Source organism: Micropterus dolomieu, linkage group LG07, assembly GCF_021292245.1.
Source record: "Micropterus dolomieu isolate WLL.071019.BEF.003 ecotype Adirondacks linkage group LG07, ASM2129224v1, whole genome shotgun sequence".
Taxonomy (NCBI): Eukaryota; Metazoa; Chordata; class Actinopteri; order Centrarchiformes; family Centrarchidae; genus Micropterus; species Micropterus dolomieu.
In genome coordinates, this window is record NC_060156.1 from 29261154 (window position 1) to 29275979 (window position 14826).

The 14826-nt window shown below is 41.8% G+C and overlaps 1 protein-coding gene across 36 annotated transcripts in view; it reads left to right on the forward strand.

The window, feature by feature from the left end:
* The window catches only part of clasp1a (cytoplasmic linker associated protein 1a), an 86243-nt gene that overhangs the window by 42914 nt on the left and 28503 nt on the right, over window positions 1-14826 (forward strand). For 26 of the 36 annotated variants that reach the window (XM_046054685.1, XM_046054694.1, XM_046054687.1 and 23 more), the window contains 12 exons: window positions 6115-6255; window positions 6515-6588; window positions 8273-8365; window positions 8460-8605; window positions 10725-10860; window positions 11044-11114; window positions 11297-11356; window positions 11861-11938; window positions 12098-12265; window positions 13031-13077; window positions 13827-13997; window positions 14756-14779. In XM_046054685.1, coding sequence (XP_045910641.1) covers window positions 6115-6255; window positions 6515-6588; window positions 8273-8365; window positions 8460-8605; window positions 10725-10860; window positions 11044-11114; window positions 11297-11356; window positions 11861-11938; window positions 12098-12265; window positions 13031-13077; window positions 13827-13997; window positions 14756-14779 — 1209 coding nt within the window. The remainder of the gene's footprint in view (window positions 1-6114; window positions 6256-6514; window positions 6589-8272; window positions 8366-8459; window positions 8606-10724; window positions 10861-11043; window positions 11115-11296; window positions 11357-11860; window positions 11939-12097; window positions 12266-13030; window positions 13078-13826; window positions 13998-14755; window positions 14780-14826) is intronic. The other 10 variants (XM_046054689.1, XM_046054722.1, XM_046054697.1 and 7 more) reach the window with 1 other exon arrangement.

Here is a 14826-nt window from a genome sequence, read left to right on the forward strand (position 1 = left end):
TTTCCAAAGCTAAACCACCAATAAATTCATCTGCTGACAGCGACATGTGTTCAGCGATCTTATAATTGATCTGTATAAGCCGCTATGTTTATGAAAATCATTTTATAAGGTATAGCCTACTTGACACGGGGGTATTTCCCTGATTAAAAGGTTAAAATCTGTTTAAAAAAGAGGGCAAGTAGTATTCCGTTTACCCGGTCAGTTTATTAAGTCCAAAAAAAAATGGGTGACAGCGATTCCACAGTATACTACAGGCGAATAAGCCCCGAATTATTACTGTACATGTCCTGTTTTTACGTTATTATTCATAATAGGCTATGTGGTCGATCTGCTGTCTAGCATTACTAATCATGCTTATAATAAAAGATTACTTCATGAGCTCTTTGCAATACAGATCAGAAGCGTTAAAGTGCTGCACAAACTTCTGTCAGTCACCGGAGTTTGATTTCCCCACGTGGGTCCTGTTGATGCAGGGTGACAGTCGCCAAAGCTGTCCAATCAACAAGTTACCTGTACGTCTGTGTAACGCCATGGTTACTCCTCTGGTTCCTTTGTAAAACATCAGTGTGAACCAGAACTGAAATGCAACAGTGTATAATTTTTTTCACTTGATCCTGACCAAATGAACCGAACTACAGGTGTGAAAGCGCCCTAAAAGACAAATGAAAAGAATTATTAGTTGTAACTGTGGTTTCATCAGTGTTGCTGCTGAATATAGGACACCATATTAAGAACTGGCAGTGCTACGCATTAGTCTGTTGTGATAGTCAACATCCAGTTTAGTTTTAGATCGGCAGACCCACAAGGCTGTCGGTGGACACCTTTGACACAGTGTTGATTGTTTTTGCTCCCTCTGCTATGATCTTTCCTCCACATTCCAGCAAATTCATTGACCAATCAGCAAAAGTACTGAGAACTTTCACCTCTCACTTGTATGGGTGCTCTGCAGAGACATTCAGCATTTCCTCGTGAAATCTGTTCTTGCCTATCTCTATTTTAGTCATGCAGACAGCCCAGTTTGCATTTTAATGACTGGGGCTTTTGAGGCTTCAGAACAGTGTTTGTCAGAACAGGTCAAACTTCAACTTCAGTGGATCAATCAGCATTTTCTGACACAGGTGAAAGAATCAAAGCCTACCTTCTGATATATTTCCTTTAGGGGAGTTTTAGGTGTTACCTGGTTAGACTCATGAGGAATGAGGGCAAGCAAAAAGTGTTCTTTAGCTGACTGAGATCAGAAAAGTGTCACATTACAACATTATTACCTCTCTTATAAAACCAAAGACCAGAGAATAAAGGTTTTATAAGTCATCCTTAGACTGATCTCAGTAATATGTTTTTCCTTACTGCGTCGAGGTGAAGAGCAAATAACATACTAACAATACACAAACCCTCTTCAGCAGCCACACTATACAGTCAGAGCTCCCTTTGGTAATGGAGCAAGCTCCTCGCCTGCCAGGTGTAGATATCTGACAGACTGAAATCCTGTCTGGATTAAACGGGTAGAGGCAAGGTTTATGAGGGAGCAGAACTCATGGTGTAGTTGAGACATTACAAGGAAAAGTACTTGATAAATATTTGATTTTATAAATCTATAATTTGTAGCCAGACTGTTATTTTCTGCCCTGCCAGCAGCCTCTCTGGTTTGTCAGCAAAACAAGACATCTTTATTATGACATAACACTGATCACCAGTCTTGTGTCTCTTATGTAACCTCAGAGGCTGTGGGTAACCACGGCCTGTGTGACGGGCTAAGCCTGGAGCCTGGTGGAATGCCCTACAGGGGGAACCAGGAGAGGATGGAAGGATTGGGCCTAAGACAGGGCTAAAGAAAAAATGATGATGTAGAATGACAGAGAGAGAGAGAGAGATAAGGGGATAGGAAAACTTTGGGTATAGAGGAGGTTCAAAGAGGAAGAGGTGAAGCCAGAAAAGGGAGAGGGTATGATAGAGAACCCCTTTGTCTCTTTCAACCTCGCAGCCCTCCATTCTAAGAACTTTACTTTCCAGAACTTTCTCTTAATCCCTCATGCCTTTGGGCTTTTATTATTTTTCTAAAGAGCACAGCGAGGAGAGAGAAAATCCTCCCTATTATATAAATCTGCGGTTCAGAGACAGATTACTGGCATATGCAGCTTCAGCAACTTTGAGTATTGAATGTAATAGTGTGTTGCAGTTCACAGTATATCCTGACACCTAGTGCACATATAAGGTAGCACATGCTTGGTCCTGAAAGGCGCCTGACCAGAAATGTGTTTTACTAGTGGTGGTGGTTTCTTCCATCGTCTTGCTTGATACATTCTTTGACAACATAATAGAGGTAGAATCCAGGAGGTCAGTTTTCTGCAGGCAGTGCTTTAACTGCTGCCTTACATGTGCACTTGAAGAAATAATCTCCTCAGACACTTTCACACAACTGTATATTGTCAGTTTGCAAAGTGCAATGCATGGAATGCAATGTGCAACCCTTTGCATCCTTAATTTAGCACTGGATGTGGTAGAGAAGATAATATTTCTGCCATTTTGGATTTCTCCCTCTGACTACTATAACATCTGAGCATAGTGGAGAGTCTAGAAGCAAGCCTTAACATGGGGGAGGCAAAGCATTGATGTTGGAGTGAATCCTTGAAAAATGTCTAGAATGCAAGGTAACATTTTTCCCGGGATGTGTTTATATTTCATCGGTAGGTAACTCGAACTGAAATGCATAGGGCAAGGTGTCGCACACCAGTGCTTTTATCAGTACAAACCCAAATTAGCCCATACCACTCAAAAACTGTACTAAAGGTATCACCTCTTTGACCTGATCAGATAGTTTAGACTGTATTTTATACTTGCATCTTGTGTTAAAATGCATTTCACATCCGACAACTTTGTCTTTGTTTGTTAAATAAAAGGGTTTTGCAGTGTTGTAAATCAATGAGCAAGACTGTTATAAGGCATTATTGCAGTTTTATAATATTTTTGAATCAATGTCATGAAGTACATTTATTTGTCAGGTATTTAGCTTGGTAGTTCAGCCCAAAACAGATATTCATATCTGATGTATATCAAGAGAATAAATCAATCAAATATTCTCAGCTGCCCAAAGGCTAACGGTAGACGGTGCTTCTCTCAAGTCTGTAAGTATGTGTGAAACATTGCCAAAAAAGAACTCGGTCAACTTTTACAGAATAAGTTAAGTAAAGCGACTGTCAGTAGTACCATAGAATATTAATGCTGTTCATGGGGTCATGTTCCCTCAAATGGATGTCGATAGCTGTAATACTGTCTTTCCTTTCTGTGCCATCCTTATCTTTTCCGGCTTCTCATTTGTTGAGTACTTCCTGTGTGTCTGGTTTATTAGACACCTGTGTGCATGGAAAGGGGTGTGGTCAGTGGTGGAGTCTGACTGTTACAAGTCAAGGCTGTTATATTTTCATGTACGTGCCAAAGAAGACATGACACGATAAGCTGCTGACTTCACATGTTGACCAGTTATCAGTGATCTTCAGGAAGGCAGAGGTGATGTCAGGAGGCTTGTGGGACCAGTTCTGCTGTCACCAGTTAGCTCACACTGCGCTGCGTTTAAATGCCCTTTGCATATAGCATTCAGCTGTAATTGCTCCCCTGACACACTGATAAATCTTCTCAACAGTTGTGTCAGCATTGGTGACTCCTCTAACAGCTGTAATCAATACCTTTCTAAGTATGGCAGGGCGCTGTGCTTTCTGTTAAGGTACTCAAGCTATTAGCCTTTATGCAGAGATATATATATATATATATATATATACTCTTCTTTGCAGTTTTTGGGTCTGGATAATTTCTTTTATGTCATTGCCATTAACAAAATGAAGGGCAGTCAGCAAAGCCAGCCTTTATGTCTGGACTCTTTCAATAACACTGTGGCTGCGAGTTAAACATAATTCCTCATGTTCTTTAGGTTATTATATATATATATATATTTTTAAATATAAGTGGTCTTATCAGCTGGTTCTTGACAGGACATACCGTAGGCTTGTGAGGCCAGCTGGCTTTTGCATCCATCGACCTGCGCTTGTCCTGCAAGCAACCACTCAGTTAGGCAGTTTGAGGTTAAATGGTGCTTCAAGCTTGGCAGTCTCATTTGTGAAAATTGCATGTCAAGCTGTGTATTTGTTGTACCAACGTGTCTTGTACACAGCTAGTTTGCAGTCTTGGCTTTAATTTGTTTTTATGATGTTCTGTTTAGCTTTTTTTTTGCAAAAAAGTAAGCAGAACATCAACATATAAAAAAAGTCTACTCTTTGCGTTGACAGCCATAGTTTACCCATGACCTGCATGGGTAAACTATGGCTGTTGTCCCTGGCTGTTGTCCCTTAAGTTGCCTGATTAGACCACTGTGCATATTGAGTTTTAGAAAACACACATTGTTATTAGTGCATGAGGTGACATCACTTTATTCCCAGCTCCACCTAAGGAAACGCGTGTGGGAGTACAAGGGCTTGAAGTCCTTGTTTTCTTCTTTTAGCCCTACTAGCACAACTGCTGGGCCGTATAAATGGAAGGGAGGGTCAGTTGGTCATTCAGACACGGGTCATGCCTTTAGCGACTGGTCACATGGCTTTAAAAATAGAAATAATGCTAAATAACTTCAGATATAATTGTACAATATTCAATTGAAAACCACAAACAAATATTTGTTTAAAACACAGTAATGGTATTCTGGGGTTGCTGTTGTGTTGGACGAGTGTATGTACTCGGTAAGCACAAAACAGGTGATCTCACAACAATAGACCCCTCCCTCTTTTCCCCATGAGAGTCTCTACAGTCCGTCAGCATCATCAGTGATGATACTGTGAGAGACACACACACACACACACACACACACACACACACACACATTGATAACTGAACTCAGAGAGGAAGGCTTAAGGGGTGGTTAGTCTGGCACTTTGTCATAGCCCAGCGTGCAGCAGAGGCACATGCAGAGCGCACACGGATACGCACACACGCACACACGCCCTGTCTACAGAGATGCCCGGCAAAAAAGAGAGTGCGCGTTAGTCGGTGCAGCAGAGACATGCTGAAGAAACTGATGTGCAAGAAAATCTGCGCTCGTAAGAACCATGCCTTTTATCTCTCCTTTCCCCCCTCTCCCTTTTCTTCCCTCGTGGTTTTGATCCCATAATTCTTGGTGTTTTGTCTTTGTCATTGTTCTGTCATTGTTCTGTCATTGATCCGCTTCCTCTGGCTGTGCGTCTTTTTCATTATTTTCCTCTCTCAACCTGTTGCCTTCCACTTTGTTATCGTGCTTTTCTGTCTGTGATACGTGCAGTGTCATGGTCATGATACTGTTTGTAGCAGGGACATTTCGGGAGCTCTTTTTTGTGGATGAGATCGACCATTGTTCTGTGTATTTTTTTCCCCACTTAATTTCAATTATTTTGACTCTGCTCCACCGATAAAAGCAATGTTTATGTGAAGCTGTAAGGGGTTGGCAGTCCTAAACAACAGGTTATTGGAAGCCTATCTACAGGAACACATTCTTTCTGACAAATGGATTGAGAAAATGTTTTAAAATCCATTGTATTTTCTCTACATGTCTTTTATAACAAGACAATGACCTAAGCTGCAAACATTCCCGTTGTCACCATGCCTCAGCTGACTGCAACCACCCAGCACGGTCATATCTGCCCCAGGCTAATCCCTCGTGTGAATGGTCACGTTGGGCAGGTGACAGGGGGCCTTGTATCCATGCACCGCTGCCAAACCAGATTAAAGTCAGATGGATGGATAGATAAAGGTCGAATGCATACATACACACAACCTGACAGATTGACAGCGTTGCACTCTCCGTTGAGGCAGGCAGAGGTCATACAATGCAGAGATGACTCAGGGCCTACTGTAGGCAGATTAGTGAGAAGAGAGTGATGATGCATTTCACCATGGGCCCTCCTACTAACCAGGAAGAACACGTCTGAGGGGAGCGACGTGTCTCTAAATGATAAGGGAAAAATGATTTATTGATCCTTAAGGCAAAGATCTCTCACATAGTGAAAAACCTTTACATGTGGCACTTTCCTGGTTTAAATCAACTGTTACATTATAAATGTTCCTATATTATTTTTTTTTTCTGCCCGTCTGTTGTTACAGATAAGAACTTTGAGGATGAAGACTCTGTGGATGGAGGCCGATCCTCCTCCTCGTCATCATCCAAAGCACCCCCTAGTGGCAGGAGGACTGTAGTGAGCTCTGTAAGGAGACCCAGCTCGGCCACCACAGCTAAGGCCACAGGTGAGGAAGGGGTTCAGTCCACACAGAGGCACACAGCTATAACATATAATCTGTGCAGTACTTTCAATATTAGTAATAGTGTATTTGCCAATACTACAACTGTGACTATATGTCTAAAATGTTTAGTAATGTCTTGACAGGTATGAAATGAAACACAAGAGCTTATCCTACCCTGCTGCTTAGATCGTTCTTTAGACAGGTTAAAGTGCTGCTGAATCTCAGTTTCCTTAATTAATACCATGTGCATTTTTTCTTAAAGCTAAAGAAGCAGCTGCCGGTGCTGTTGATGAAGAGGATTTCATCAAAGCCTTTGAAGACGTGCCCTCAGTCCAGGTACGCTGAGCTAAGTATTGTTTGGTAGCGTTAAATAATACAAAATGCAGCACAAGAGGACAGAGTGGCCGGGGAAGGTATTTCGCTAACATAAGATGGATTTGAACAGATACTGGGCCTCATGCAAGACCCGCTCACACAAACCGATTTGTTTTTACATGGCATGTCACAAGTTTTACATTTGGTTCTGTTGCTTTAGGACCCTGCCATGGCCCAGCTGTAGTAATTAGGCTTGGCCAGTATCAAGGTATTACGGTATACCAGGGTATTTGAAAAAACAGTGTGACTTATAGTATCGTCCAAAATACAGAAGCTCCTCTTTCTGCGTGTCATCCTCAAGCTCGGGTCCTCTACCAGAGGCCTGAGTTTGAGGGTTCTGCGCAGTATCTTAGCTGTTCCTAGGACTGAACTCTTCTGGACAGAGACCTCTGATGTTTTACCTGGAATCTGCTGTAGCCACTCTCCCAGTTTGGAGGTCACAGTCCCCAGTGCTCCGATCACCACTGGCACCACTGTTGCTCTTACTTTCCACATCTTTTCTAGCTCTTCTTTCAGCCTTTGGTATTTCTCAAGCTTCTCATGTTTCTTGTTCTAGATGATGTTGTCGCTTTGGATTGCCACATCTATCACTGCAGCCTTTTTCTGCTCCTGGATAGCTCAGTAGTTAATGCCACTGATTTTGGTACAGGTGATCGGGGGTTCGATTCCCGGTCAGGACGGGGTTATCCAGGCGGACCCTTAGGCAAGGTCCTTAATGCTACCAGCCTACCTCAAGCATGAGTGAAACCACAAATACAACATGTGTCAACAAGGTGCTAGGGAACCAAATGGGCTACATCCATTTGGTTTGGTTGAATCCATTGGACTAGAGCAGATGTATAATACACACACATACATACATATATATATATATATATATATATATATATATATATATATATGTCGAAGTAGTATTTGCTTAGAGACCCAACAATTATCACCATGCGCCAAGTACTACTTGCGCAAGCAACACAGGCAAGGAAAAACTTCCTTTTAGGAGGTAGAGAAAACTTGAACTGTACCGTGACTCAGGGTGAGCATCCATCTGCCATGGTGAACTAGATAAATGCCTGTGCCCCTGTTTAGGAGTGTTTTGGTTTTAGTCCCGATGATAAATGTGAGCCATCTCCGTTCAGCCCACTGTTGTGTTAGTATCTGCGGCAAAAAGTGTCATCAGGTCCTCAAGCAACAATCTATGGAAGAAGGCTCTTAATCCTTATCTATTCATTTTTCTATGGGCCTTAAGTATTGAAACTCAGCAAGACTTGTCGAAGTAAGTTAGTAATAGCATAATGATTTACTTCAACATGCTACTATGAGTTCTATCAACAGCATATTGCTAACCCTCCTGATTTTCATGGGATACTTGTGTTTTTCATTGTCCTCTCCCAGAGTCACAATTCTCCAAATTTCCCATATTTATCCCCATTTATGACAAATGTTTGCAACTTTGTGTCCTTTTCATTGCTTCTGTGAGGTACCATTTATCAAGTTAACATGAGCAATTGATTTACAGTCTTGGAAAATACTCACTTGTATGGACTATTGCTAGCTGGCCTCTCTCAAATCTCAGCCTTTAAAGTATATGCAGTACTGTGAAAAAACAGACTCTAATGATAATATAATCTCTCCTGTCTTTGTCCAGTTCTACTCTAACAGAGAGCTAGAGGACCAGCTGACCAAGATCAGAGAAGTGCTGTCTGATGACAAACATGACTGGGAGCACCGAGTGGTAGCGGTAAGAATCCAAATGCATACTCACACAGGCTGAGAGTGAATGTATCCAGTGATGAAAAACTGATACATGTCTCTTCTTTCTTGTTGCTCTCCAGCTGAAGAAGGTCCGTTCTCTCTTGATAGCCGGGGCGATTGAGTATGAAGGTTTCCCTCAGCAGCTGCGTCTCCTGGAGGCCCCCCTCAAATTGTCCGCTAAAGACCTGCGCTCACAGGTGGTCCGTGAGGCCTGCATCACACTAGGGTAAGAGCGTGAGATGAGGAGGATGTTCTGTCGTGCCCAGTACCCAAATTTCTAAACGTGTTTGTGACACAAGAACCACTTTACAGTAGCTTTAATGTGGTAACCTCAGTTTAAACAACCTAAGAAATTCCTTTCCTATATAGAGATACTGTGATCTTCACCATGTCCACAAAGTTTCAGACATGAGCCTTAATCAGTGAAGATGCAATATAGATGACTTCTGTGATTCCCACTAACTCAGCGTGTTCCAAAATTGCATTGATATGCTACAGATAGAAAAATGAGAATTTTAGAGAAAAAAGGAAATCTGACTCCTAAATAGCAGTGAACAAGTGCATTACCTAAATATTAATCTTTATGGTTTGAACCAGTTCCAGCACATTGTATTATTGATACCAACAATAATTCACAGGTAAGTACAAAGTAGGGTTGGGCAATTATTAGACACGATTTTCAGATTTTGCATGTCTTAGATCGCTGTGAGAAATGAGTTGTTAGTGAGTGCACAGAGCATAGCTTTTGTCGGCAGAAGGACTGGATTGTGTTTGTGGCATGTCATCACTGATTTATTATTTGCACAGCCCAACCGTAATACAGTGAAGACTGAAAACCTTCTAAAATGGTAATCTCTTGTGTTTTTAATTGGAGAGTCATTTTGTTTTCATTCATTTTCCTTGCCAGGATAGTTTTAATGGCTTTGATTGGCAGCAGTGATATTAACTGAAATCTCTGATTGATTAGCCTATGCCAGGAAAATCGGCTGCTAAAATATTTTCTTTCCACATACTTAAGCTAATGAACATGAGCCCTGCTCGGGTATGAAACGAGCAGCGTGCTTTCCACCCAAAAACATCCGTCATCCAAAGTTCTAATACAACCCTGATGAGGTAGAACAGAGTAAAGATGCACTGAAAGAGCAGTAAGTTGATAAATAGATTGAATAGCAGCTACGTGGATCCTGTCATCTCTTGGCATGTCACCACCACAGTTTGCCTTTCGATCCTGTACAAACATTTCCCAGCTGACTTTTTCTTCAGTTTTTTAACCTATACAACCTATATATACAGCATCGGTGTTGATGTTAGCGGGTTATATTTCTATTTCTAATAACCTAGTTCTTATTTCACCATTTTAATTCTACTTCTTTCTAGGGCTGGATGATATGGCCAAAAATGTTATCACGATAAAAAGTTTCATATCTTTGGATATCGATAAATATCACGATAAGTATCAAATCGTTATTTCTTTCGAGTTTAAATAAAGTATTTTTGCTCCTGAAAGTTGAAGAAACCTACTTAATTATTATTTAAACTCTTCATTATGGTCAACACTTGATGCCAAACAGTGGATCACTTCACAAATCAAACCTTCATAGAACATTTAAAACAATTATGATAAAATCTTTGTCAAGAAATATGCATGAGTAAAATGAAGTAAAAGCTTTTTACAGTCCTTTTCCTCAAAAAAATAAACATCTCATTAAAAAATAAGTCCTAATTCATGTGTGAGTCAAGTGAATAAAATAAAAAAAATTTATAAAATTTATCAAACATTTGTTATATTGTTAGTTAAAATAATTATATCGCAATGATTATTGTAATATTTTTTATCGTCCCAACTTCTTTCTCCACCTTATTGAAGTGTCTACTCACCCGCCTAGGCTACTTGTATAAGCTCCCTCTCCCTTCAGTTCTCTTTTCCCCACATTCACACATACCTACACCTCCGCTGCAAACATAGCGGTGTGCCCCGCATCTTTCTGCGTCTCTCTCTCCCTGTATGTGTCTGTGCTGCTGTCTTGCTCCATCAGCAGTATGTTTTGTGTGTGTTCACTGTCGCTTTACTTGGTCCGTGTTTGTAAAATATCCTCCGTGTCTTGTAACGGAATAGATAGCATCTGTCTGTGTTGCTCTGCAAAATCCTAAAATGCGCTGCCAAATATACCTCGGCAGCTGTGTGTGGGAAACACATTTTGCATCTCAACCCCTCGATAAACTGTAGAAAGTGAAATAAAATAATTGTTGGACCTGCCTGCCAAAGTCCTCTTGGTATTATCAGATAACAATAACGCATCACTATGAATGGATCATCTGACCACCCCTGTCCTTCCCTCTGTCAGACATTTGTCATCATTGCTGGGTAACAAGTTTGACCACGGAGCGGAGAGCGTCATGCCCACGCTGCTGAACCTTGTGCCCAACAGTGCCAAAGTCATGGCCACGTCTGGGATGGCCGCCATCCGCCTCATCCTCAGGGTAAGACATCTGGAAGGCAGAGTTGAGGTAGATCCTCAGGCCCCCTGCAAATGATTTCTTTCATCAATAAAGTCTTCCTGGAGACAATTTATTTACAGGACTGTCATGTATTCCACCAGACCATGTGAGAATGAAAGATAATTTAGGAAATAATGAAACCGTACTTTTGTCTTTGTCCTACAGCACACACACTACCCACGTCTCATCCCTATCATCACCAGTAACTGCACCTCCAAATCAGCAGCAGTCAGACGGTAAGAGGACCTTAATGAAAACAGGGCATCTGTTCATACAGTTGCTGCAGGTCAAAAGCTTTCTTCTTTTGATTGTAGAGCTCTTAGTAACCCTTTCCAGATATAGTTTTTGTTCCTATGTTAAATATCCTGTGTCATGGAGTTGCGTACTTGAGCAGTGTTCAACTGTGTCCCCTTTCCAGACGCTGTTATGAGTTCCTTGACCTCATGTTACAAGAGTGGCACACTAATACACTGGAAAGGTAAGTTGAAGCTCTTGCTGTTTCCTTCAAAACCCCCAAAGCACTAGGCAAGTGTGCATGTAATGTGTGTGCGTGTGTGTGTGTGGTGGAGGTAATGCTTCTTCTTCTTCTTCTTCCTCTCACATGATGGCATTTGAGTTTGCTAATATTTGAGTTAGCTAAGCGTTGGCTGGGTGCACCACTGATGAGGCCCATTAAATTGATGAGTCCTGAGAGAGCCGTCATCATCAAGACCCCCAGCGACAAGGCGACTTTCCATCTCTGTAACCATGACAACCTCAGCTGAGACTTTAAAAAGCGTGCGAAAAACCCTGTGGGTGGCCACATTGCCTGTGGACCACCAGAGGAATAAACTGGAAGAGACAGAAAAAGAGAGACTCCAGGAGTTTTTAGCATTTGAGGTCTAAGCTTACAGGAGTCGTCCGCCTGCTTTTATCTTGATGTGATCTTGGGTCTTAGGTTAACTACTTGTGTCCTCCTCACCATGTTCCCTTACTATCCCAGACATGTAGCTGTTCTGACTGAGACTATCAAAAAAGGCATACACGATGCTGACTCTGAGGCCCGCTCCATCGCAAGAAAGTAAGTGTCACCCAGACAGGCTTACGTTTAAAATGTGCATTGACCTTAGTCATGTCTCTGTTTTATGAGAAAACCAAGTATTCACCAGTTTCTACCGTGGCAAAGTAAAAAATGTCTGTCTTTATCTCATCTTCTGTTCTTCCTTGCCCTCACCTATAGGTGTTATTGGGGTTTCCATGGTCACTACAGCCGGGAGGCAGAGCACCTGTTCCAGGCGCTGGAGTCCACCTATCAGAAGGCCCTCCAGTCTCACCTGAAGAGCTCTGACAGCATCGTGTCTCTACCACAGTCTGACCGTTCCTCGTCGTCTTCCCAGGAGAGTCTCAAGTAAGAACCGCGGTGTCCTTCTAGTGTCCCCGCCTTCTGTCCTTACCCTTTCCTACATTGTGGTCCACTCCCTGTTCTCTTTGTTCATCTTTGTTCATCTTTTCTCTCCTGCGTTGCTTGGTTCTGAGATCCAATCTCCGTCCATCCCACTCTCTGTTATATGTTCTTCTTTGCTGTCCTATCCTCCACCTTCCATTATATTATATTCCTATATTTTGGAAGCTTTTGCACATCTATTTGCTGTAATTGATTGGAGGAAACCACTAAGGCTTATTCAATATGATTGTAAAAACATTGGTAATTATTATCAGATGGGCAGCAGATGGGTGAGCGCTCTGACACACAGCCACACGCACGCACACTCTTGGATCAATAGCCATCATGTTGATTAATGACCTCATACTCACTCCATCAGGATGGGGCATGAAGAGGTGACCTCATTTTTCATAAGATCTTTTTCCTGTCTCACAGGAGGCTGTGGTTTTCAGTTGGATGCTAATGATGTCCAGCAACTAACATGTTGAATAGAACTCTCAGATCCAGCATCGCCACACATTGAGCTGTAACATACTGTACATGGCCCATTGATTATTATTAGTATTTAACATGCTCTCCAATACAGTGAGTCCATGCATTTCAAATATGTCATTTCTAATTCTTAGATACAATATTTGTTGTTAAAGGAGTTTCTCAGATACTTGGGTTAGAATGTGATGTACATAAAGTCTAAAAAGTGTCTTGTTATTCCTGTTTTGTTTTTTCCAGCCGGCCATTGTCTGTGAAGAGTGTCATTGGAGGGAGCATAACAAGGAGTAAGCCACTTCCTAATATGCTTTCAATCCCTTGGATTCCCCAGAAGGGACAAGTATAGAAAGTTAAGCAGTAGTGTAGTGAAGAGAGTAGAGAGAAAGCAGTTAAGAGTAACCAGATTGAAGTTCCCATTTCATTCACCTTGCCAATGCTCCCTAAAATCAATACCTTGTATCCATACTGTCCCCAACAGCACTCTCTACAGCTTTGTAGTTAAGATAAGTTGAGATGAGAGAAGAGAAGACTTTATTGGGAAATGCAGCAGCAATGTTACAGCAACAAAAGAAATCAGTCTAAAGAGTTGCAGATACAGAGCTATTTAAAATCATAATGACACAATTAGAAATCTGAGTTAATGACATTCAAAAGTTATACTGTATGTAATAATACATGACATATACTGTATATATAATATTTAGGTCATTTGCATTATTTGTGCATGTATATGCACATGCCCATTTGTACATAGCTGTGCACATGTTGATGTGGAGAAGTAATGCATCTAAGTTTCTTCGGCTGGATTCCACAGGGCACGGCTGCCGGAGCTGATAACGGCCATTCTAAACAATGCTTGTGGTTCCACCAGGGATTAGAGCCCTAACTGACTCACAACTGACTTGTGCTATTGTCACAGTTCTTGTACAGTCTGATGTCGGTTTGCACTCTGGTAGAAGTGAAAAGTAAAGAGTTAAGTAGGCACTTAAAATAAACTCCCTCACTCAGGTGACTTTTAATTTCTGTGCTACTGTAGGTAAGCTGGTGAGCACCAGGGGGCCTACTACACCGGGTTCCCTCCAGCGCTCCCGTAGTGACATCGATGTAAACGCCGCCTCCAGTGCCAAGTCACGTCTGTCCACCGTTCCTGCCTCCTCACCGTTCAGCACTGCAGCTGCCCTCCCCCCAGGGTCCTACGCCTCACTAGGTAATCCATCAGTCGTCTCCCCTCACCCTCTAAAAGCAGTTCTTCACTTTATTGTGAAGAAAGAACTTTCTGTCATTTAGCAAATAAAGTGTTCAGAGAACCAATGCTGGTAGTTTAAGGACAAAGACGTTATAGTGCAAACTGGAGGCAAGACAAAAGGCTAGTCTAAAAAAGTGTGAATTAATTAAGCTAATTTACGATAATTTTGCTATCCCTGACTTACGTAAGAACAGAAACCCTCAGAATAAACACTGCATTTGAAGATATGTACTCAGGAATGAGCCACTATCTATCAGGAGGCTAAATGATCCCGTCATCATGAGGTATTAAAACATTTTCTCCTGTAGTCACTGGCTTTTATGGGCATGACTGGGATTATTAATGACTTCTGAGGCTGTCATTAGACTGTTCTGTCAGCAGGAACTGTTTAAATCCTACGTTGACACTTGACAAATTGCTGTGATGAGACTTAGTGCGATTAATGGTTTCACTAACATTTTAAGCCAATGGGGAATGTTTAAGCCACTTCCTGCCACCAGATATAACATTTACTGTAATCTCTTTGCCATGCAGAAACTTCTCTCCCTCGCTTGTTCTTATCGAATGAGTCAACGTAGCTCCATAATGTCCATTACTAATGATGATGAGGCCCCTTGCTTACCCACTCACTTCTGCTCCTGCTGCAATTGCTACTAATGTCTTCCTCTATACCTCTCCTCCCACTCGCTGCTGCACCACCTATCTTAAATGCCCAAAAGATGGCACTCCTGGTAAAAGTGATGGTAAGATATGTGTGTGTGTGTGTGTGTGTGTGTGTGTGTGTGTGTGT